We start from the raw sequence: 24,175 nt of genomic DNA, 5'->3' as shown, positions 1-24,175 counted from the left end.
GAAAAATATAATAAAATACTTCCAAGTACAAAGTAATATTTTTAAAGAAAACTCGAGTGTTGTACCGTCTGTCAAAGGGTGCAATCTTGCAATGTTTTTTTCTTGATCTAGACTCGTTATATGCATGTTGGGTGCTTTTGATAAACAATACTCATTAAAAATTTATCAAAACTGCACTTTTGACTGCAAGAAAAAACACTATCTTATATCTGATTGTACAACGGAAACATTTAGAAGTTTGTGGAAGTACTATGTAACAAGTCACTCCATCTCTTTCCCTGATGTGCCTTTCTGTATCAATCTTTCTAACTTTCCAACTAGACTTCTATATCTATATAAGAGAGGGAGAGGGGGGAATAAGAAACAACTGAGGCTGATCTACCCTATGTAAATTACAGCTGAAGAATTCAGCTGTCATTTGATGCTTTGGAAGAATCCTGCAAATTAACAGAAGAATATATTAAGGTTATAAGATTAAATATGATATTTGCATGAAGCCGATAGTTCACAAGAGTTGGTACCTGAACTTCCTGAAGGATCTTCTCAAGTTCCATTTTTATCTCAGAAAAGGACGGTCGTTTGCTTGGACTAGCTTCCCAACATTTCTGCATCAAGTCCAACAACTTTGGATGTGCATCTTTAGGAATATCTGGCCGAAGGCCCTAGGCATTGTAAACATTTAAAAAAAATGAGTTCACGACGTGAATTATTAAATGGGACTGCGTTAGTACAATGGAAAAAGTCATCTCCTGTTTGATTCGTATAAGTGTAATGGGATAACTAGTTCAGGGACTATCATTGGAATAAACATACTACCAGTGAGTCCTTGATAGTTGATACACTCAAACCTAGCGCAAAAAGGTTTTGATAAGGATCAACATACTTTCAGAAAAAATGAGGGTCCATCAGTTACAGATTGGTTCAAATATCAGTCACATGACTCATTACATCCATACGTATCACGTTGATCATTGTTTGCAAATTTTACTCGGTGTGATCACTAAGTTCTTAAATAATACTTCCTCTGTCCCCCAAGATTTGTATACATTGGGGGACGGGGGCTCGGCACGCATTTTAATGCTCCTCTAAAGTATAGTACCGTAAATATTTTTTAATTTTTTTCTTCTGAATACAAATTTGATGTTTGAATTTTCATACAAAAAAAGAAAAATTAAAAAATAAATTATGGAGGTATACTTTATATTCACCTTAAAGTGTGTGTCGAGCATTGAAAAAAATGTATACAATTGGATGGATATCAAATGTCAAAGTCAACTACATATTTAACGGTCAACCACTATTACGAAAATTAACAGAGCGGTGACGTGCACGCGGTAAAATGGCTTATATCTTCATAATTAACAAAGACATATATATTGAAAATTCAGGGCTCTTCATAACCCAATTTAGGGTTCTTCACCGTCTATCCATAGAACACCAACTAATCATTTACATAAACATATATATGCAAAACCAAATATTCATCTTCACACACAAGCACGCATATGTACCTATATGTATATGTAATTAAAAATAAGGACTGAAAGAGTAATACTAACGGATCTATCAGGGGTATCTAAGAATGAAGTAGATAATGAACTAATAACCCCAATTCTAAAGGTGGGTTTTATATTATAACATATCAAAATGATTGGGATTATTAAAAATCTTCACATCTCATCTTCTTGATTTTCATTTAAGATTAAAGAAGTCAAACCCAAACAAAATTGCCTTGATTCATTCAAATCTCACATAAGTGAAGTAAGAAAATATACACACACATATACATATAGAATTAAATATAAAATAATTACAACTTTCCATATCGACGTATTAGTCATTGCCGCATGTAGCCATCAAAGTCAAAGATCAAATACTAACAGAAGTTTAGATGTTTAACATTATTTTTTACCAAAATTATGTTGGACTTTATGAAATTAGTGATCATATCAAGTCAAATTTGCAAAGAATGACCACAGTCATACATTTGAACATAATGAATCATGTATTAAACAATGAACACGGATTAGATGGAAATAGAGACAACTAAGGATTGCATTTTTCATTTTTTTCATGTTAGCAAAAAAACATACTACAATCAATGAACAGTCCCTTTATAATCCTAAACCAACCAAACATGAGACTTAATTTTTCAGAGAACTTATAAAGCCAGTAATTATCAGCGACTGGATTTAATCTATATAATCCAAGATTCTAATCCTACCCGACCAACATAGCCTAAGAGACAAAATTTGCAATATGCCTATCATTGGAAACCCCAAACAATTGAGCTAGTGATTGTGAAGTGAGTAAATAGATTTTCAAGTGTCTAAGATTAGTTGATGGCACCCTTTTAAAAAAAAAAGGAATTTACAGAGAATGTCACAAGAAAACTGTTGCGAAAGGGATAAGGAACAAGAATTAGCAGTCGCGGCAATTATAGCATTTGTTTAGATTAAGATTAAATTTGTGTCTGTACTAACCTGTCTCACTCCCAAGGCAGCTTGTAATGGTGTCATAGAATCATATGGAACCTTCATATCAAACAATGAGATCTTAGTAAACATTATTTTACTTAATTAATTATGATTTAACTCGATTGGATTCAACTTTACATTAGACTAAACTATGGGAATATATACCTTTGCTGTCACAAGCTCCCATAGAACAATAGCGAAACTGAACACATCAGCTTTTTGATCATAAGGAAGATGATTTATGACCTTCAAAATAAGGCATATAATCAATATATACCAGAGAGAAAAGGAGATTATAGAACCACAAAACGTGTTGCAACACCACAGTTGCACCAGGAGGGGGTTGCGGAGGCTGGTGATCTCAATTACATTATAGACCCAATTTCAATTGCCTTATGCACCCAAAAGCAAGTGATGCAGTGTAAAATGGACTAGACAGAAAGTAAAACTGAATTGTACTTGCATATTAAATTATACATTTCCTAGATATATTTCTCAATGTCTGCTGTATCGACACATGACTTAAATAGTTAAATGTATCTCTGCATATTTAAGAACCACCTGAAAGTGGATCAGCATATTTAAGAACCACCTAAATTGAAAGTGGAATTTTTGGAGCATCAACAAATGCATATGATATGAATATATACCATAGTAACAGTCTACATGATATGGGAAATACATGTATATGACAAGAGCTGATGATTTAATCAAGACACATGCACTCATATTTCTACTAGCGTAAGGAAGCACAATAAATCGCTATCAGATGGAACCAGACCTCAGGAGCCATCCATCTGTATGTTCCGGTCTCTGCTGTCATTTCCCCTCCTTGATTCTGGAACCGAGCAACACCAAAATCTGCCACTTTAACAACCTTAAGAAAAAATTAAGATGCCAACTTAATATGCCTGAAGTTGCTAAGAGGTACAAAACAAAGTAACCAGAATGGATATATAATATAATTCAAACTTGTGCAGAAAGATAATATCAGCAGGGATGGAGCCACATGAAACCGAAAGGTTCCTATGCATCCCCCGAGATTTGGTCTATATTAACTGCATATACTAATACATACTACAAATTTTAATATGTCTGAGTTTCTCCAGAATACAGAATTCGAGTCATAACTCATAACCAAGGGAGTTTCAGATCTTGATCTAAATTTTTGGTTGCTTATACATTATACCATTAATTTCTAATATAACCTATTCACACGCAGTAAATTTTAACAAGTGTTGTCTGTCAAGTTGATTGTTTTGTTCCCATCCTCAACAACAAAATATTCAGAGTACCCTCAAGTCTAGTGCTGCATCCGCCATAGGATGTTTGTGAAGTAAATGCAGACACATAGCCTCATTTTACGGCAGAGGCCCTACAAATTGAACGAATAGTAAATATCTTTACATGGTTTATTTTACTGTTGGAGTGATGCATGCTTATTTCGCAAAAAGAGTAATAAACATTGGGCATATACAACAATACATAATATACTTCTAAACAACTAGTTCATCATACTGGTAAATGTGAAAATCCCTAACATCTATATACTTTGGACAAACATCCAGTCATTCAATTAAACAGTTTTAATTATTTAGCATTCAGATTAGTCATCAGTTCAAATCACCCAGCTAAATAACTTTTCAGCATATTGCTTCCATTTTATTACATGACTCGGTCAAATGATTCATGATTCCGCAGGATGACATATTCATGGACTGCTGGAATGCAAGAGTGAGAGTGCTATTTATCAGATGTATATCCTAGAAAAAAGCATTATATAGCTTGATGTTTGGAAAATAGAACAACTGGCATGTTGACTCGAAGTTTAAGGTTAGAAAATGGACCCTGCACGTTATGTCTCTATGCAATACCTCAGAACATATCGATACCTTGGATATCTAATTGTTCAAGAAATATTGACTGTTGGAGATCTTTGCATTAATAGTTCATATTGTGATCTGATACAGAATTGGTATTTGGGTTTTGGGGTGGTCTAGGGAGAAGGTTTGGATTGGATTTACAAAAGTGGACCTGGACAGGATCATGTCTACTAAATCACACCAGGAAATGAATTTAATCTGAAATACGGTAGAAAGGAAAGTGGCAGAGGCTGTGTAAAAGTAGAAATCAGGAAACATGGCACTTCTTTGTTTTTGTTTTTTTTAACTAGCCTCATTGACTGCATGAATCCAAGGCCCGATCCTCTAGTAACTTATATTGCCACTTGCTCTTATTATGTTTCTAAACAATGTAACAGTGTCCTACTTGGGAATACAAACCCTTAAAAGAAATCTCCAATTTCAAAATATAGGTATCATTCTGAAAATATATTGTTTTTCATTTTTCTTAGTAAGAATTCCATTTTCAGAATAAAGCAGCATACATGTTTTGTTGCCACAAATAATAGAAATAGACGTATATAGTCCTCAGGGGATCAGAACTCTTAATAATTTTAAATATAAACTCTTCTAATATGTCAAGAAATAAGGATTACATTAAGGGATTTTAGGTACACACTTCTGATATGCCAAAAAAAAAGAATAGTTAATTTACTTTAGCAAGTAGGCAAAAAATACATAACATGCTTTTTCTCAATCAGAAGTGGAAAAATACTGGGTGGGAAATCATATGAAAATAATACGGTTGGAAAAGTAGTAGAAAGGAAGATAGATTAATAACTTGTTAAGTATGGGCAACATGTCTACAACTTCTGCCAAGCTTCCCAGGTTCAAGCTCAAGCCACTGAGTCCTTAACAATTGTCAACTAACCAACAGTATCTTGTAGTTATGATACTTGACATTAAAAATTCCCACCCATAACCTAAGGGGATCCGGTGAACCCTAGTGCCAATAATGGGCACTCACACAAGGTCATGACAAAACTGCACCGGGAACAGAGGAGGATACAGGTATACAGCCATCCGATCATGGCAACTTTATCATTTGGCGCCAGATCGATTCTTTAATGCTCCATTTGAATGGGAATATATTGCTTACTGGTTAGTGCGAATCTTCTTACATGATGCAGTCGAAATCTTTGTGACTAGATCTATTGTTTGAAGCTGATATAGCACTATTTCGTTGCCTACATGCAAATCAGCATATCTCCAAAAGATGTTGGAAGACTTGGAAAGATACTTTTATGTTAAGAGCTCCCAGTAGTGCAAATAACACGATGCAATATGAACTAATAAAGCACCTAAGATTGGACAAACTAGGTCACAGAGATAAGAGTACCGGTAAATTTTATAACTTTTGTTTATGTATAGAAAAGCAGCTTTGCTAATATCATGTCATAAGGTGTTTCCGTGTTGGCAGTAATAGTTTGGTCCTTTGTTTTTCAAGTTTCACAGAGTGAAAGATATATAAAAAAAAATTACTACATTGAGTTTTTAAAAATTAACCATTTGGTATGTTTAATACTGAGATAGCTAGAAGCCTAGAATGGAGATTACTTCTCACTTCAATATAATGTTTCCCCTCCTTGTACCTAAAATATGAGTAGACAATAGATTATATCTTCTCTCTTTATTTTGCTAAATAATAAATTATATCATCAATCTTATAGTGAATCAAACATTTCTACTATAACAACAAAATAATGTCACTTTACATGTTCACTGATTCCTAAATGAATAATTATGAATTGATAAAACAATCAACAGTAATTACTAATTAAAAGAAAAAGAGTGTGCATGTATACATACACTTTCAGCATCCATAAGCAGGTTTGCCGTCTTCAGATCCCTGTGAATAATGTCATTTTGATGCAAGTACTCCATTCCACTACAAACATCTATTGCAAAAGTCACCAATTGCGAAAGCTCCATCGTGGTATGGTTTCTATGCAGATATTCATATAGACTCCCTCCAGCCATGAACTCTGCAAGTACAAAGATAACTTCCTTACGTTTTCAAGCATAAATGGAAACAGTGTCGGGTGACAAAAGAAGAACAATAACTAAATTCAACCTGAACATATGGGACCTTGTCTCAGTAAAATTGTCTGAAAATTATTGTACATTACTTTTGAGCAGAAGTCAGCTCACAAGGAAAATACAAATGAACTACCAAGAAAGAACAAAAGATAAAGAAGGCAACAATACGAAGGAAAACTAACTTAATGTGTAAGCAAAACTAACTGCTACAACCTATGCGACTCTGATATGTGCAGCATTCTGTCAACGTACTCTTATTAACGCTTAACGAACATGCATGCATCTAATATTCCACTCCGAACAGACTTTATGCCATAATTCCACCAAATAATATATAGTCTCCCCTACTTTCTTATATGTCCTTATTAACATCACATCATAATAATTCCTCCTCCAACATGTGCATCTACATTCTATAAGAACAGCCTACAGGCAACACAGAACATGCACATATAACCTGTAGCATCTACGTTCTACAGGTCATTAAACATCTCGCGTTGCTCGCACTCACTTCATAATCAATAGCAATCAATCTTCATATAAAGGATAAACATTATGAAAGCAATAATATTTCAAAGCCATAAAGAAGAAATAGGAGGAAAAAATTGAAATATGATACGATAAACGATAAAGCATCGTCAATGATAAACACCTCAGTCAAACATTTTGACTTAGCTAGTGAGAGTAGTGACTACTAAAAGTCTGAAATGTGCTTTCCTTCACTTCATTGTTCTTTCAGGAAGAGAGACAAACGAAAAAACTAAATGGACAAAAAAAAGAAAGAAATAGGTATCTACCCACAAACAAGAGCTTGTTGAAACGTTAGGCAATAGATATGGGCATGTTTGTTTGGTCATGCAAGTCACAGGAACCAATCAAAATGATCTTTTTTTGACTTGCAAGTTTCAAGTCACTACTAGCTTATCGCAATTGAAAGAAACTTTCCCTTACCCTTTACAAGTCAGTAGTCACTTGTATCAGACGTATGGGGCCATAACTGAAAACGCTTTCTTTCCATGTTCATGGGTAATATCATGGTTCTGTTAAAGAAAGGTGCTTCCTATACCAATAAATAGATGTGGAATTCATATGCCAACAGTCTACTAATCTACTTGACGAATGAGTGTTTTACTTAAGAAAGGGAGTAACGCAATAGGATTCAGTGGCACTTGAAACATGGCATCCATTACATATTTTAATAAGAAGGGTTTGATAACATATTATAACAAATTGAAGTAAATGGATAACTCTTTGTGATATAAGTTTCAGACTACTCATACTTCAACATGGGTTTCAAAGTGGAAGCAGCTTTTGAAAAAATATGTGATCCTGCATAAAACTTAACAGGGAAGCTAGAAGTAAACTGCATATGGACAGAGCAAAGAGTAAAGCTTCCCTTCAGAAGCCCATACCTGTTACTATGCACAAATGAGGAGATTTCGTACATGCACCGATAAAACGAACAACATTCCTGTGTTGCACCTCCCTACAAGCAAACCCAATCATAAAAATTTGGCACCCAAATGTAAGATTTTTTTAAAAAATATTCCAAAAATTCATGATAAAAAATGTGTCGTTAAAATCACATTTACAGCAGAAGTGACCATTGATAATGAACTTTGCATGCACAAGGAGAGTACAAGCAATAACTCGTGACAATAGAAGGATTACAAGAAAACGTTATTTACAAACTGCCTGTTTTGGGGCAAGTAAACTACACAGAGACACTTTGTTAACTAGTGAAGCAAATGATACATCAGTTTTTCTTTAGTGATTAATACAGGGAACATAAATCACTGTAATAAATTATATTTTAAAACTCTGACTGAAAAGTAACTTACCTTAAAATATCCACTTCATGAACAAATTCATCTTCCAATGTGTTATTCAAGTGTTCAGATCTAAGCACCTTAACAGCAACATCCTGACCACAGTAGATTCCCCGAAACCTTTCATGTAAAACCAGAATTATCAGTTACGATAGGCAATACGAATGGGTGACCGCTGAACAATGAACAACATACATTCAGTTCAGGTTCATATTGAAATTAATCACTCACAGATCTCCACAAGATCCCGATGCAATTCTTTCACCGATTTTCAATGTTCTTAAATCTATTTCCCAGTCCCCTGGTTTTGCTTGTGATGCTTGCGCTACTCGTGCTTTATCTGTAGCTGTCCGAGAATGTGATGAACCAGACCAAGAGCGCTATAAATTTAAAAATACTAGTTAATGTTTAGCAGGGTTAAACAATAAAACATAAGACAGAGTTAAACAGTACAACACAGAACATAGATACATGATATATTAACAATCGTATTTCAGGACACAATTGTAACGGGAATTGTAGAAACATATCAAGTGAGTCGATGTTAGTTCATATATTTCCATTTCTAATCAAAACAACACATAGATACATCATCCAAGGCTTTTTTAAATATAAATTTAATTCCAGGCAATAATTTACCAAGTATGTAATGTCAAGAATTCTACTACTACCTTAACCGAAGATTTCATTTTTTTCTTAAATGTATTCGTCGAGGATATATATATATATATATATATATATATATATATATATATATATTTATTTATTTATATATTTATATTTTTTTATTTATTTATTTATATATATGTGTGTGTGTGTAAGGTAACAACCATAAAATGACAATTACAATTGTTAATATTAACTACCCAGAAGTTCCACCACCCTTGTTTTACAGATGAGCACAATATCAAATACAACACTAAAAGAATATCAATTTGCCGTACCTCGCTTTTAGCAATTGCTTTAACCACAGCGTCATGCAAATCCTTGGTATCCTAATTAAAATGCTGCAAATTAGTAAAAATGGACACGGAAAATATTCTATATCAAGCAATATATTCAAATTTTCCCTATTACATGCCACTGGCACTCAGTTGGCAAATAAATACAATCCAAAAAATAAAAATGCATACATATAAAGGCATCTTTTCACACACAAAAAACTAGGAAAACAGTGAAAACTTCTCCAAAAGAACCAAAATTATAAAGTCCCTGGCTAAAATTTTGTGCTTAAAATTTATAAAATCACTACAACATAAAAGTACCGGAAGAAATCTCTTAAAATTTTGATTGCTAACTCCATTTTTAAGCATTGCGAGTTTGCACGAGAGCATATTGATTGTGTTTTAGTACAAAAATGTGATATAGAACATACCTTAACAGGCCATCCATCTACAACGAATACATCCAAAGAATATCCGTCAGTTGTTGAAAACACATGTGCTTCACGGATATTGAGTCCGATGTCAGAAAGCAAAGCAGATAGCTATAGATGAAAAAGATGAAAAGTAACATTAAGCAAGTGATTCAAATATAATTATATGACAACTTATCCTAATATGTGAATATTGTAATTGCTCATTTCTACAAGTGTTGCAAGAGCTTTTTCCTAGTTTAGATTAAGATATGCATGTACATCACTCGATTTTGCAAAAACTTTCTGGCAATCAGCAAGGACAAAAAAAATTGCATATAACATCCTTTGATATGGTGGCAATGATGATACTTAAAAGAATCCTATAATATTGCATAAAATGTTGATATTTACTGATAGAACTTGAAAAAAAATACCTAAATTTTCAAAATGACATTCAAAATATTTTGTCCTCAATATACAGTAATCGTCTTGCAGGACACATGCACTGATAACATTTTAAGCCTATAGAGATGTCTACTATTTTTTGACAAAAATTGTTGATCAGCTATATATCGTCTCATGCAAAACAAAATGCTACGACTTAATATATAAAAAAAAATAATTATGTTCCTACAAATTGTATGTGCAAGAAATAGTTTTTAAGGCATATAGTTTTATTGCTTGGTTTAAGTTTTTTAACTGTCATTGTATTGTTATTTTTACAATCATATTGAGACCCCTATATGACTAATTAGAACTAAAACGAAAAGTAAATAAAAAAATATTCAAGAATCTTGGCACATTCATGATATTCAACAAGTCGGGAAATAACAATATAAACTAAAGCTTCATAGATCTATCATCTATGGTACATGTAATATCAGATTAGGTAGAAAATCTGAATAGCCTTTTAGTAAAATATGATAATTATACCAAATAACAAATTCTAGAGAAATACCTGACTGAGAAGCTTGGGTTTGTCAACAGTAGAGAATATAACTTCATGAACCAGAACAGGTTCCTGTCTGCATGAGCTAGAGCATTAAAAGAAAGATATTAGAAAGGGATAATGTAAAGCTAATTTAAAAAAAAAAAAAAAAAAAAATCATACTTCATTTTAAGAGGTGCATGAAATGCAAATAAAATTTCACTTAAAAAGGATGTGGTTGTTAACAAGGTTTATTTTTATATCTCATTCTCGTATATAACAACTAACAAATCAGTGAATCTAAAAAGGCACCTAGGGAATAATTACACACATAAAAAACACTTATGGGCAACTTAACAGTGTAAATGTATCGTTTTGGAAAATTTATTATAAGCTGAAGTTGGCTCAAGCTTAGACATTACTCCTTAGGTTTGCTAAATACTTGCACTAACTTAACACCCTGCATTTGAATACTTGAAATCCTAACTGTATGTACATATATGTATATATATGTGTGTGTGTGAGAGAGAGAGAGTTGAGTTATGTGGAGACCTATTTAATCTGGAGACCATGGAGACCTAATTTATAACCGTTGTATTAGATTATATCTTGTGGTTTAGATTGAACACAAAATTACATCCGGTAGTTATTATATAAAAATTAATTGACAATCTTTTATGTCATCATCTTCCCCATAACAATCATTCACTAAATAAAAAAAAGGTGGAGAATGTGTGTAACACTATCCATAATGTGCATAACTTCGTTGTATAATTTGCAGAACTTTAGAGCATACTTGCCAAATGCCAAAAAAATATAATATAATTAGCATAATTTCACATACAAGTACTCATGTACTCATGCAAAACCATATATCAACAATTTTCAACCATCACTGAAATCTAGATAAATTATAATTAGACATGCAGAACATAATCTATAAAACAAGGTGGTGGAAAGTGGAGTGCAGCACAAGTGGTTGCCCCGAATACCCTTCTCCGATCATTAGTTACATCTTCTGATCATTACCAAAAACAAAAAAAAACAAATTTTTATTTGCAGAACACGCTTATTTGACATGCAGGACGAAGGAAAAAGATCTTGACATGTCAGTGTATTTAACTCAAAATCTTGTCTTGCACTGAAGATGCAAATTCATGGTAAAGAGATTATTTAACATAAAAACCATTGTGATGTTAAACAGATGTATTATAGATGTACGTGTATGTGTGCAAATGTCTTGTTAAAAGAAATAAATAAATAAATATATATATATATAATTCACCTACATTGTTGACATCGGATTTATGATCTTGCTAATGCATTCTAAAGTAACATCAAAATTTCACAAATTAATTATGACACTAATGTCCATCACATGTCACTGTTCTGAACATAAGAGTATTCGCTAAACAAGTAATACTAGTTCATGTCCATCCAAGCATGTAATAAACAAGCTCAGCTTTCTCGAGGCAGACCTAACCTTAAATAGAAAATGGGCTCCCGTACTTAAATTTTCATTTAATGGAACTCATAGAAAGCTATCAACAAATTTATTTATAATACCTTCCAGGGAACTCTTCAGCAAGAGCTGCCATCTCCTTGCCAGTAGAATTCCTTCTAACATCCAAATTTAGGTCTTCAAGCTTAGAGCAAGATTCAAAGTCAATTTCATAATTCCTGTCTCTCGATATAGAATTAATTATTGTTACAAAATAAACTAAATAAGATTAAACTAAATAAGAGATAAAACTGACAATGAACTACAACTAATTAATTAATGAGTCCAGCATAGGGAAACCCAGTTAACAAAGTCCAGATATCTTCAGAGTGTTCCATTCAAATCAGATTTAAGCTGAATAACAAGAAGAAAAACATAAGTTCTATAGAAAAAATAAACACCTGTTTTGTGATGGCATCATTCCTCCATTTGTGTTTCTTTCATTAGTAAAATTCATTGATGTGGAAAGAGTAACTTGATCTTCTTCATTAACATCAGCTCCAGAGTCAAATGCCTATCCACCACAAAATTGAGTAATGTAAATGACAGCTATAGTGTAGCAACAGGTTAGGAAAATTGTGACCCTTGAATCTCATTATGGACAGAAATAAGATGGGTCTTAAAGGGTCACAACTGATACTGATCAACATAATGATGTAAAAATTTTAAGATTGAGCATTAACTTTGTAAAATGGTCAAACAAGAAATGTTAATATTCAAAATTCTTGCAGATACTTATCAACAACCATATAAAAAATAGGGAGAAAAAATAAGAGGACTCGTTCAAAATAATTTTATACTTCAAATTTCCAAAAAACATATATAAAAAATTATTTAATTAGGCGTGGACAAGTGCATGAGCCGCCATGACGGCAAGGACACAAAAGCTTATTTCAACAAATATGCTTTCTGTGTGTGTGTGCGCGTGTGCTCACTTCCATATGTCAAGACTTTTTAAAGAATACTTGCATGGCAAAGCACTTATTTAAGATATGGCGTGAAAATGACATCAGGAAAAGGCTGGTCATGTGCATACACGTTTGGATCTAGAAATAAATGTAGCATAAAATATATTCACTTTGGCTACTCAAATGTTGTCAAACTCAACTACCACAAGGTGTAGGACATAGTCCAGGGTTAGAAATTAGGGAACTCTTCTCGGATAAATTTTTTTGAAAAGAGACAATGTCTCACAACGAAAAACACAGAATTCTCACATAAATTCTTAATTCAAATCTCAACCATATTGTGTTATACTAGTTTATAAAAACATTAAAAAGCCAAGTAAATACCACATGGGAAACACTGACCCTAAACTATGTTTAGTTTCAATTTCTAATTCACTGCCATAGTTATGAATATTCGAAACATCTCTTTTCATGATATAATTACAATAAAAAAAATTACTAATCTATTTACCTAATATAGGTAATAACTAAAACACATAATTAATCAAAATTAGATTTATCCCTAAATAATGATATCCAAGTTAATATTGCTTCTACACAATTTTCCCTTCCTTTAGAAAACCTCAACATCATAATCTTCAAATGGTGATCCACATGGGGTGGAATGAACTTTTAGACGCAAACAGGAAATATCACGTGCATAGTTGACTCCGTGAAAGCATTCGAGAATAATGATGTCGAAGTGGCAGACCTTCATATCAAATGATTTGGAAAATATTTAAGAACAACAATTCAAAATAAGTACCGCGGATTGTGGTTCTATACAAATTGATGTAGCATGAAGCCTGCGCTTAGCAATATAGGAAATCTTCCCTCATTAATATATCAAAAGTGAGATTCCTTATGGAAAAAAACTCATAATGTCTCAAATAAATTCAAATCTCATTAATAATGAACATTACAAGAGTTATTTAAATATTCTTTAACTTAGAAGCTAAGTAAACTTTAGATGAAAAAAATCTTATTATTATACATGTCTACTTGCCAATAAAAAATCCAGTACCTGCCATAATTAAATAAGAAACAACTCCTTTTGTGATTTTAAGGTAATAATTTAACACATTACTAATATTCTACTTACTAGATATAGGTAAAACACCTCGATGAAAAGAATAATAATATGTATTAAATACAAACTCGTTTAATTATTACTTTGTCCGCATCACAGCTTCATTCCAAAATATTTGTACAGTGTAAGATTATCCAGATATAACCTTCTTCTTGCATTTTAATTTTCAAAAGAACCGCACCAGATTCATTATGAAAAATACAAAAAATGGTGTGATAAATTTATTCAACTATTTAAGTATATTTGAATTTCCAAACAAACTAAACAGATTATATTATCATATTAGTCATGTATGAAACAAAAGCACGTAAAAGAAAATGCACTGCATTTCATTCAATAAAATCACCCTTAAAAGTTTTACAATATTCTCTAGCTAATTTTCGCTTGTTCGGTTGTTCCTGCCAAATGTTCCTTTCTTGTGCAAACTCTTACTACATTAAAAGACTAGCCAGGCTTAGATAGTCCTCCATTTCATAATGGATAAACTCGGTGTTTTACTATTAAATTATAGTGTAATCGGCGATTAGGTACAGTATATCAAAACAAAATGCAAAGCAGTACCACTGTAATTTAAACATGTATAACAGATCAATTATATACAGTATCATGAAGTGGAAAGCAATACAACTGTAAATTAAACATGTATAACATGTCAATTGTATATGCGCAATACCTCCATAAAACGAACATTGAAAACAGGTCGACTATCAGGATCCTTTGCTTGAGCAAGAAGCCTTTGATGCAACAACACATCTTCCACTCTATCCATATTGATATCTAATGCATAACTGAGTCAAAAAGGGGGGGGATATAAATACATAAACAAATTGATCGTCAATGAAACAAACACAAAAGGAATATCAATAAACTCATTCACAGAAATATAGGTGCGTAGTACACTTTCCCGAAGAAAAATAGCAAAAATAATTAAAATTAAACCAGCATAACATTAACAAAATGTAAAGTAAAACGAACAAACAGCATTAGAACAAAAACTGTGCAGAAAGAAACTGCCAAGTACAAACATATGTACAAATAACAATAAACTTGAGTTCAACCAAATTTGTTTTTTCTTAATTAATGCATGGTGTGAATAACAAACTCGAACCATTATACCTTAGATATATTCCACAAGAAACAAAATGTAACTCCAAACATAGCATCAATTTATGTCTACATGCTTAACAACCAAACAATTAACTAACAAAATGGAACTCCGCAAGAATACCCTCTTATCCGAAAACAACACCTAACAGGCTAACACATTACAATTTCCCTAAATGCTTAGGCAAATAGTAAACAAAACCTGATTTCCGAAACGAAACTCGAAGAAAAAACAAAAGTAATGAGAATAGAAGTCAAAATTAGTATGCAAATGTATGAAAAGATCTTATACCTAGAAGGCAATCGCTGGAAGTGTAAATCAAACAATTCACGAGACTGAGGATTAGAAATAAAGTCATGGTTTGAAGAGTCCAGTAAACGTGTATAAACATCGTTTTTGATATTATAGCCACCGAAACTTCCAACACTTCTTGGAGGAGATGAGCTTTCACCTACTCCTTCAATTAAATCCATAACTATACTTGTTGCTTTAAATACATGCTTTAGTAACTGCACATCAGTGGATGATCTGTTTTGCAGAGAGGAAGATGATTTTCTGTTTGTATGTATATTTGTGTGTGTGTGTGTGAGAGAGAGAGAGAGAGAGAGAGAGAGTAGTGGGGACAGGAAGGAAAACGTTTGAACTGGCTATAATTGTCAAGTTCTTTGTAGAGAGATGAAGTAAATTTGCAAACTGTCTGAAACACTTTGCACGAGGAGAGAGAGGTAATGGATAGGGTTGTCACTTGTCACGTTATTTTTGCACTCACATTTTGAATTCTATTTTAATTTGGCCTTCGTTAAAATAAAGGCCCGTACTATTATTATTTAAATTAATAATGCTCAAATTATCACTTTTCAGTAAAAAATCCAAAATTGTCAGCCGTTTTTTTAATACATGCAAAACGGAATATCGACTTCCGTTTTTAGTTTTTAAATTTAAAAAATATATATACAAACGCTATATCGTGTAACGTTTTGCTTCTTATTTTTTTTATAATGTATGACTTCAACTCACGTTTTGTGTTTTCTGTTTTTTCTGTTTTATTTTTTTATTTTAAGCTTTTTTTAGTGTATTATTTAGGGGTCTGAAAATATCATTTAATATTATGTTTTTCAATATTTATTTTTATTGAACATTTTTAGAATTTATAAATGATACCATGATTTAACAATTTTTAATATTTAGGGTTCATCAATCCCCTTTTGGGTTTTGAAAACATTTTAAAAAAATTAATAAATGTTACACCGATTTAGGGTTTAGGGTGGAGGACATACAGCCTAAACCCTAATTTAATCTAGGCCCTAAACCTAAGAACCATAAATATTAATTTAAAATTAAATAATTTTAAAATTTAGGGATGTAACTTAATTTAATAATTTTAATATTTATTTTTATTTAATATTTTTAGAATTTATAAATGATACCATAATTTAACAATTTTTAACATTTAGGGTTCACCAATCCCCTTTTGGGTTTTAGAAACATTTAAAAAAATTAATAAATGTTACACGAGTTAGGGTTTAGGGCCCTAAACCCTAGACTTCTAAACTCTAATTTAATCTAGGACGAGAAATATTAATTTTAAATTAAATAATTATAAAATTTAAGAATGTAACTTAATTTAATATTTTTTAACATTTTAGAGTTTAACAATTCCCTTTTGGGTTTTAGGAAATAATTTAAAATATTTTTTTATTAATTTATGATTTATTAATTTACAAGATATAGTGTTTTGTTTATTTTTTTAAAAAAATAAAGGTAAAAACATTACTTTATATGTCGTTTTGTTATATTTGTACCAAAATGTTGTTTTATCTAACGTTTTGCCTATATAAAAAAAACAAAGTGTTAAAACGGTACACGAAATTCTGTTTGCCCATATATATAAAAAATCAAAGTGCTAAAACGGTTCACGAAGTTCCGTTTTAATTTTAAGAAAAAAAAATCAAAACGTTAGACGATTTTCAGTTATGAAGTGACAAATAAGGCCTTAATTTTTGAAGATGACAATTTGGACCATTATTTACACAAAAGTGACATACATATAAGGCCACCAACCCTTCATTATGGGTTTCTAAAAAGAAACGACGAAGGTGGGTGATTTGGATGTTAAGTATTTTTTTTTATTTAAATATGAAGGTGAAGTATTTTTATTTTATCTTTTAGTGAAGAAAAATATTTAATTTTTATTTATTTTCACTTATTTTTGTTCACTTTAAAAATTCGAATTTTAAATAATAAGAAATATTGAAAATAATTCACTTAACTTACACTTATTTTCATTTTTTTAAAATTCGACATCTAAAATAGATGTTTTGACAAAAGACTATAAGGACTATTTTAATGCGGAATAAATAGAAAAGTTTCATGTTGCTATTATTTTGTAATTTATAAATTTAGTTATAAATCTTAATATTTTAACTAATTTACTAGTTTAATTCGATAAATTATGTATTTAGTCTTACAAGTATTTTAACTAATTTTCTTTTGAGATTTCCAACTCAAACCCAGTTGCACAACAAATAGTGCGGTGTACTTGTCTGTCACGTGTTTGAATAAATTCAAGTATATAATAAGAGAATTTCTTCGAATACTGTAACTTCACATAATGTATAATATAAAACCAAGTTAATATTGATATGTTCATAACATTAATGCTATTATTATCTTTTGAAGCAAATAGTGCTGTGCACTTGCCCTTACATTTTTTAATAAATTCAAGATATAACAAGAGAATTATTTCGAATACTATAATTTTCACATGCTACATAATTTAAAATCAAGTTAATATTGGCATTTTCATGACATTAGTGTCATTGTAATATATGTTTTAAATTTTGAATAATTTGATTAATAAGTTTGTGTGCATATTTGAATAATTTGAAGTACATAACAAGAGAATTTCTTCAAATACTGCTATTTCATATATTACATAATCTAAATTAATCAGGTTAATATTGACATGTTCATCACATTAGTGTTATTATAATATGCATTTTAAATTTTGAATAATTTCATTAATAAGTTTGTGTGAGATAAATTTACGATATAAACTTTTATTCAGTCAAATGATAAGCGTATATTATATCAAAAAAGATGAATCTGTAGATTATTCGATTATAGGTGAGTATATCTATGATTAAAATTAATAAATGTTTAACTAATAAATTTGATCGAAACCCGCAAATAGGACGTACTTTAAAAAAAACAATTAAAATATAAATTAATATACCTTTATGGAAAATGACCGCATATAAAATGGTAGATTAACGAATAAGTAAAGTAAGTATTTCAAATTGTTGAAAATAGGCCAACATGGAGTACTTTAGTTTCCTGTTTTGAGCACAACACACGTAACTGAATAAACAACATACAACTTGGAATTTTCGAAGACAAGTAACTGGAACTTTCCTTTACTTAAAGGTCCGTCCAACACCAAGTCCAACAGCTACCTTATATGAGCTCTTAAGTTCAATTATAAAGATTTTGACAAAAAATGGCACTCCAATAATATCTTAGTACTTCCTTATATTACTAAGACATGAGTTTCATTCTTTATCTTTAAGGATTCTAGTGCTCTCTTATAACATTTTTAGCAATAAAAAATTCAGTTCTCTCTCTTCTTTTTACATTTGTCTCTTTCTTTGTTCCACTTTTTGTCGATATCTTTTAAAATTTATTAATATAATAATAATAAGGAAGGAAGATAAGGATCATTGTTGGAGTTGAAATTCAAAATCATGTCTTAAATCACTAAAAGTTAATATTTTTATAATATTAATAAAAAACTCATTAGAATACTGTTGGACTTGCACTAAGGACTTAACAATTAAGTAGCAGTATAATATTTAAAATGAAGAAGAATATATGCTTCAACTTTGAGATTTGGTTTTAAATTACCGAGTCACCTGTGCTACATGCTTACATCTTCATTTGATTATTATGATTTGATTTTGCTCAAGAATCAAGATTATTAGTCTGTAGTGTCATTAAAGAATCCAGTTCTAATTAAGAATCATGTTACAATTATTCTATTCTTAGAATTTTGCTTACGAATAAAATGAAGTTAGTAGTGTGGTTTAGGCAAATACCGTAAAAAGACGTAAATGACACTTTACTCAAGTAAGTTGATACAAAGGGAACATGATGCAAAATGTTGGAGTAAATTTAAACCCTTCAAAAAGTTCAAAAAACTACACGCCAAAACATTTTATAAGGTGACACAATGATTCAATTTTCACGAATATTTTTAAATAAGATTTATTGATCTAAAGATATTCCCAATAGCTGGGGTCAATTATCACCTCTCTCTTTCATTACTAAACCGCCCTAATTTAAAAGTTTGACTTTTTTTATTAGTATAATTATAAGGTTTATGAAAGAATCTCCAAAGATATTGGATGTTAAGTGCAGTTAAAAATACAAATAAGTTAAACGTAACATCACTGAATTTTATTATATAATCGCACTATTCTCCGACTAACAAGTTCCCTGTTTGCAGACCTACTAAATACATATTTTTTTCACAAAAAAACGGTGAATCAAATCCTATTTCGATCATGTGACAATATTATAGATTTAGTCACGAAATCGTTCTCGAATCCGATATTTGGGAAGTTACGATTTAATATTAAAATGTATCGACTCAATAATTTGTTACAACAAAATTTTGAAGAATAGGGGAGATTAGACTTTTTTTCCTTCGCCAGATTTTTTTTCCCACTAGATTTTTATCTGACAAGATTTTAACGAGATAGTCTATAATCTACACTATAATGACAATCAAAGGGGAGTGTTATAAGTTGATTGTCATGTGGTCAAAAGTTAAGGGCATGTTTACTTCAACTATTTTCCAGAAAATTTTTCTAAAAAAATTGGAAAAACAAAAAACATGTTCAAATACAAAATTTTCAAAATAAAAAACTAGAAAAATAGAAAACACGGTTTCCCCGTATTTTCCAAATTATAACTACAAATACAAAAAGTGTAGAAAACAACATTTTGATGTTTTCTAAGCTTAGAAAAATGAAAAACACGTTAAACACCTAACCGCTTGGATCTCTCATATAAAAAACATTTTATATTTTTATTATTTTTAACTTTATATGGTCCATTAACAATTTTATAAGTTTACTTAGAAAGTAAAAAAAACAGTGAGTAAACAACCAATATATTACTAACTTCACTTATCGAACTTATAAATTTTCAACATTATAATACATATTTTTAAATTAAAAGGTATAATACATATTTGTAGTAAAAAATTTCAAAATAGTTTATTTTAACAATTATTTTGTTAGTTAACAATTATTTTGTTAGTTTGATTAATATTAATATTTACATTATAAGAGGGAGCTTGATAATATAATAACTAATAACTTATATGTTAGAAAAATAAAGAAGGGACTCGTGACTAGAACTTGAAATAACACCTAGAGTGGAGGTGAATAGGTGTAAATAGCTACCGATGTCAGTTTTAAACTTTTATCGGATATTTCAGCTTACTGTTTTACAATTATAGCAGGCAGAAGCAAAACAGTAGAGTGCAGAAAAGCAAAACAGACACAAGCGATTTTAGCCAGGTTCGACCCCTATATCTAATGGTATACGTCCTGGTCCCTTGCCAACTTGGTAAGAGAATATATTATTACTGAAAAACAAACAATTACATAATAATAATATATCTCCTCTTTACCCCGTCACTGAAACAGCTTGTTGTTATCCCCTTAACCTTGAGCAACTTGCAACTAGCTTCCCACTGACTTCTCCAAACAATCCGTTCCTTGAACCTCTGAATTCGTGAGCTTCCTCTCCTTGAATTCCTTTATTCCTGAACCATTTGCACTTGAGAACCAATGTAACCAATTACCTAGCTCTTCTCATTCTAACCACTATGAGCCATATATATATTGAAGGATATAACGGCCATAATTCTGAATTTCTCCATTAACGTTATTGTGAACGTTGTTCTGAACGTTAAAGAGAAATCAGATGCAAAACTATAGGAGTTCTAGAGTTGAAAAACGTTTAGAAAGCAGCTCTTATAATTTAGGGATAAAGTAGAAGTTGTTAATAAATATGACTTTGAATCCTTCTCATCTTCTTCATATATTTTAGAAAATATTTTATTAAATTTAAATGAGTTTAAACATTTAATAAATTATATACTAAACAGAGAATGCACAATATATAACTCCTAACTCTTGTATAAATCTCGAGTTCAAAACCCGGGTAGAACACAGCTTCTGTTCAGACTCTGTTCAGCTTGTTGTTATCACATAGCAGCTTGCTATTATGCTGATAAATCTATCAACCTGCAAAACTAAGTTAGAACTATAATACAGCAGGTTATTATCAACAGAACGTATTAAAAGCAAGCTATAATAATAAGATGACTTGCTATATTGTGTGATCATCAAAACTTGGGATTTACAGAACTTAGTTATGAGTTATTTCATAAAATATTATTCAAAAAATTTGTATATAATTATTAATTGGATTATTTATTAAAAGTTACAAAATCGTATATATTTAGTCATATAATTAGAAAGTTTCATTATTCAACCCATTTCAGAAAACTGTTTTATACTTTATTTGTCATATTTAATTATATTTTATCTAAAAACGTTATTTTAAACATGTTAACGAAATATGTATATACAATTAAATTGTAAAATGTTTAAATTATTTTACTGGTTACTCTTCTATATATTTACTCAAATTATATCGTCATTTATTTAATATTTTTAAGAAAACAGAAAACTGATAATACATTATTTTAGCATTTGGAACACATTCTATCTGTTTTCTTAGAATGAAATTTTAGAAAATTTTATAAAAACAGAAAATAGAAAAATGGAAAAAAATTCTACAAGTAAAGATCCCCTAAATAGTAAGGTTAGATTTATAGAAGTAGAAAGTTCATATTACATTTAATGTACATATTGCTTGTATTGCGTATAAATAGCGTCATTCGGTAAAGATGAAAATGCACCAAACAGCTTGCTTATTTCTTTCTTTACTCTCAACTCTTTTTTTTTATTTGCTCTTGCTACTTCCTATAAAGGTTCGATATAATATTATAGCTCATATTGTATAAAAGATTCAAAATTAACTTCCAACACTTTCTTCTTTATTATTATAAATGAAGTGTCATTTATATTAATTTTTTTAGGACAGGCGAGACCCTAATACTAAAAATTTAAATGTTAATAAAATGAAATGAAATGACCTGTTTTCTATTTTATTTACATTCATAAAAGATTAATTCCGACAAATTATTCAGAACCTTAAGTTAGTAATGCTCACGGATAGGGTTGGCGATTTATAAACAATAACCCAGCCCCATTACATAGTGTTCACATATTTTTAACTCTAATAATTATCATATAATCCCATCCTATTAGTTGTATTTCGGTTGGGTTTGGGTTGATCGGTTTGAGAAATATGTTACAATAATTATAGTAAAGGTTAATAAATAAGTAATATTAATATGTCATCAATTATGTATTGTAAAAATACATCTAAATCACTAAATGTAGGTAAAGAATTAACATAGTTTTACAAACGTTACTTGAACATGGTTATTAAATACATATGAGTTGAGTAGAACAATGCCCCCGATCATGGTACTATACTTAAGCTAAATAGGTAATCGGGAAGCTTAAACACATATTAGTTGAGTAGAACAATGCCCCCGATCATGGTACTATACTTAAGCTAAATAGGTAATCGGGAAGCTTAAACACATATTAGTTGAGTAGAACAATGCCCCCGATCATGGTACTTGTTAGGTATGAATACAACATAGAGGGGGGGTGAATGTGTTTTGGCTTAAATGTTTGATTTTCGATCGACTTAGGCTTTAGCAGTTGGTAGTTGTTAATGATTTAGTAGAATGGATGTTAAACATAAATAGCTGTGCAAATATGTAAAACAAAGATCTTCAAAACTCACTTAATTTTATATTAAAAATCAAGCAATGTTTTGCTACAAAATCTCTAAGTTCTTGTTTTAGAACTTAGCTTCTTTCTTGAGAGAGAACACACAAATTTTCTATTCTTATTGTTCTACTTAACTAGAGGACCAGTGTTACCTTTATAACTCAGTTAACTGCTGGTTTACACGGCGGATAATAAATATGCTATTAGTTTTTCTAAACTGTCACTTGTCATTTCTATTTATAGAAAAGCAAATCTTCCATTTATGGCTTAGCATATCTTTAGCATCCCGTGATTACTTTAATCTCCTCTGTCAGTTAATCTTTGTCATTGATCTTGCACATCTCTCAAGCTGCTTTTTGTAGACTTGTCAATCCAGCTGTGTGAATTGTTTGTTGATTTGCAACCTTGGATATTGAACTGTTCTGCAATTCTGTACTTAGAGAAATTTTTTCACTTCGAGATCTCCAATTAAGCTGTAGAGAACTCGACATCTCGATAGGCATGTTGGCTTATCGATATCTCTGAAACTTCATTGTTAACTTGACTTATCGACAACTCTGAGTTCTCTAGTGAATTTTGGTTTATCGATAACTCAGAGTTCTCTAATGGACTTTGGCTTATCGATAACTCAGAGTTCTCTAATGAATATATACTTGTCGATATCTCTGAGTTCTTGAATGGGTATCTGACTTATCGATATTTCCAATAGCAATTCCTGAGTTCTCTACACCCGGTGGATGTTGTTTATCCGTTGGGTAGACATTGCTCATCCGTCGAGTACATATTGCTCATTCGTCGGGTAGACATTGCTCATCCGTCGAGTAGATATTGCTCATCCGTCGGGTAGATGTTATTCATCCGTCGGTACTCTCTGGAGCTTAAATGACTTCTCGATAAGTCATTCTGGAGTTCTCGAATGATTTCTCTGTAACACTAATTATGTGACTTGTAGAGATCTTGACTTAGAATATTTTACACCAAACAGATTTATTCAACTCAAAACTTCTTCATAATTCTTCTGAGGCATGATCTTCTTGATCTTCTTCCAGATAGA

At 31.0% G+C, this 24,175-nt stretch overlaps 1 protein-coding gene across 2 annotated transcripts; it reads right to left on the bottom strand.

Moving 5' to 3' along the window:
• Nucleotides 1-151: 151 nt before the first annotated feature.
• LOC141712291 (serine/threonine-protein kinase STY8-like) lies at nucleotides 152-15,907 on the bottom strand. Of its 2 annotated transcripts, XM_074515170.1 has the most exons (16): nucleotides 15,467-15,898; nucleotides 14,744-14,858; nucleotides 12,435-12,547; nucleotides 12,099-12,212; nucleotides 10,563-10,638; nucleotides 9,623-9,733; nucleotides 9,192-9,242; nucleotides 8,479-8,627; nucleotides 8,260-8,367; nucleotides 7,831-7,904; nucleotides 6,188-6,363; nucleotides 3,259-3,354; nucleotides 2,643-2,723; nucleotides 2,484-2,534; nucleotides 522-662; nucleotides 152-437 (listed from the first exon to the last, which is right to left on the bottom strand). In XM_074515170.1, the coding sequence occupies exons 1-16, from the start codon at nucleotides 15,646-15,648 to the stop codon at nucleotides 408-410; spliced, it is 1,668 nt and encodes a 555-aa protein (XP_074371271.1). In that variant the 5' UTR covers nucleotides 15,649-15,898; the 3' UTR covers nucleotides 152-407. The 2 variants fall into 2 exon arrangements, with proteins under 2 accessions (XP_074371271.1, XP_074371272.1); XM_074515171.1 differs by lacking the exons at nucleotides 152-437; nucleotides 522-662; nucleotides 2,484-2,534; nucleotides 2,643-2,723; nucleotides 3,259-3,354 and adding an exon at nucleotides 3,369-3,852 and having other exon boundaries at nucleotides 15,467-15,907.
• Nucleotides 15,908-24,175: the final 8,268 nt, after the last annotated feature.

Source organism: Apium graveolens, chromosome 3 (assembly GCF_009905375.1).
Source record: "Apium graveolens cultivar Ventura chromosome 3, ASM990537v1, whole genome shotgun sequence".
NCBI classification, from domain to species: Eukaryota; Viridiplantae; Streptophyta; class Magnoliopsida; order Apiales; family Apiaceae; genus Apium; species Apium graveolens.
The sequence above is the reverse complement of the archived record's forward strand: the minus strand, read 5'-3'. Positions and strand labels throughout refer to the sequence as shown.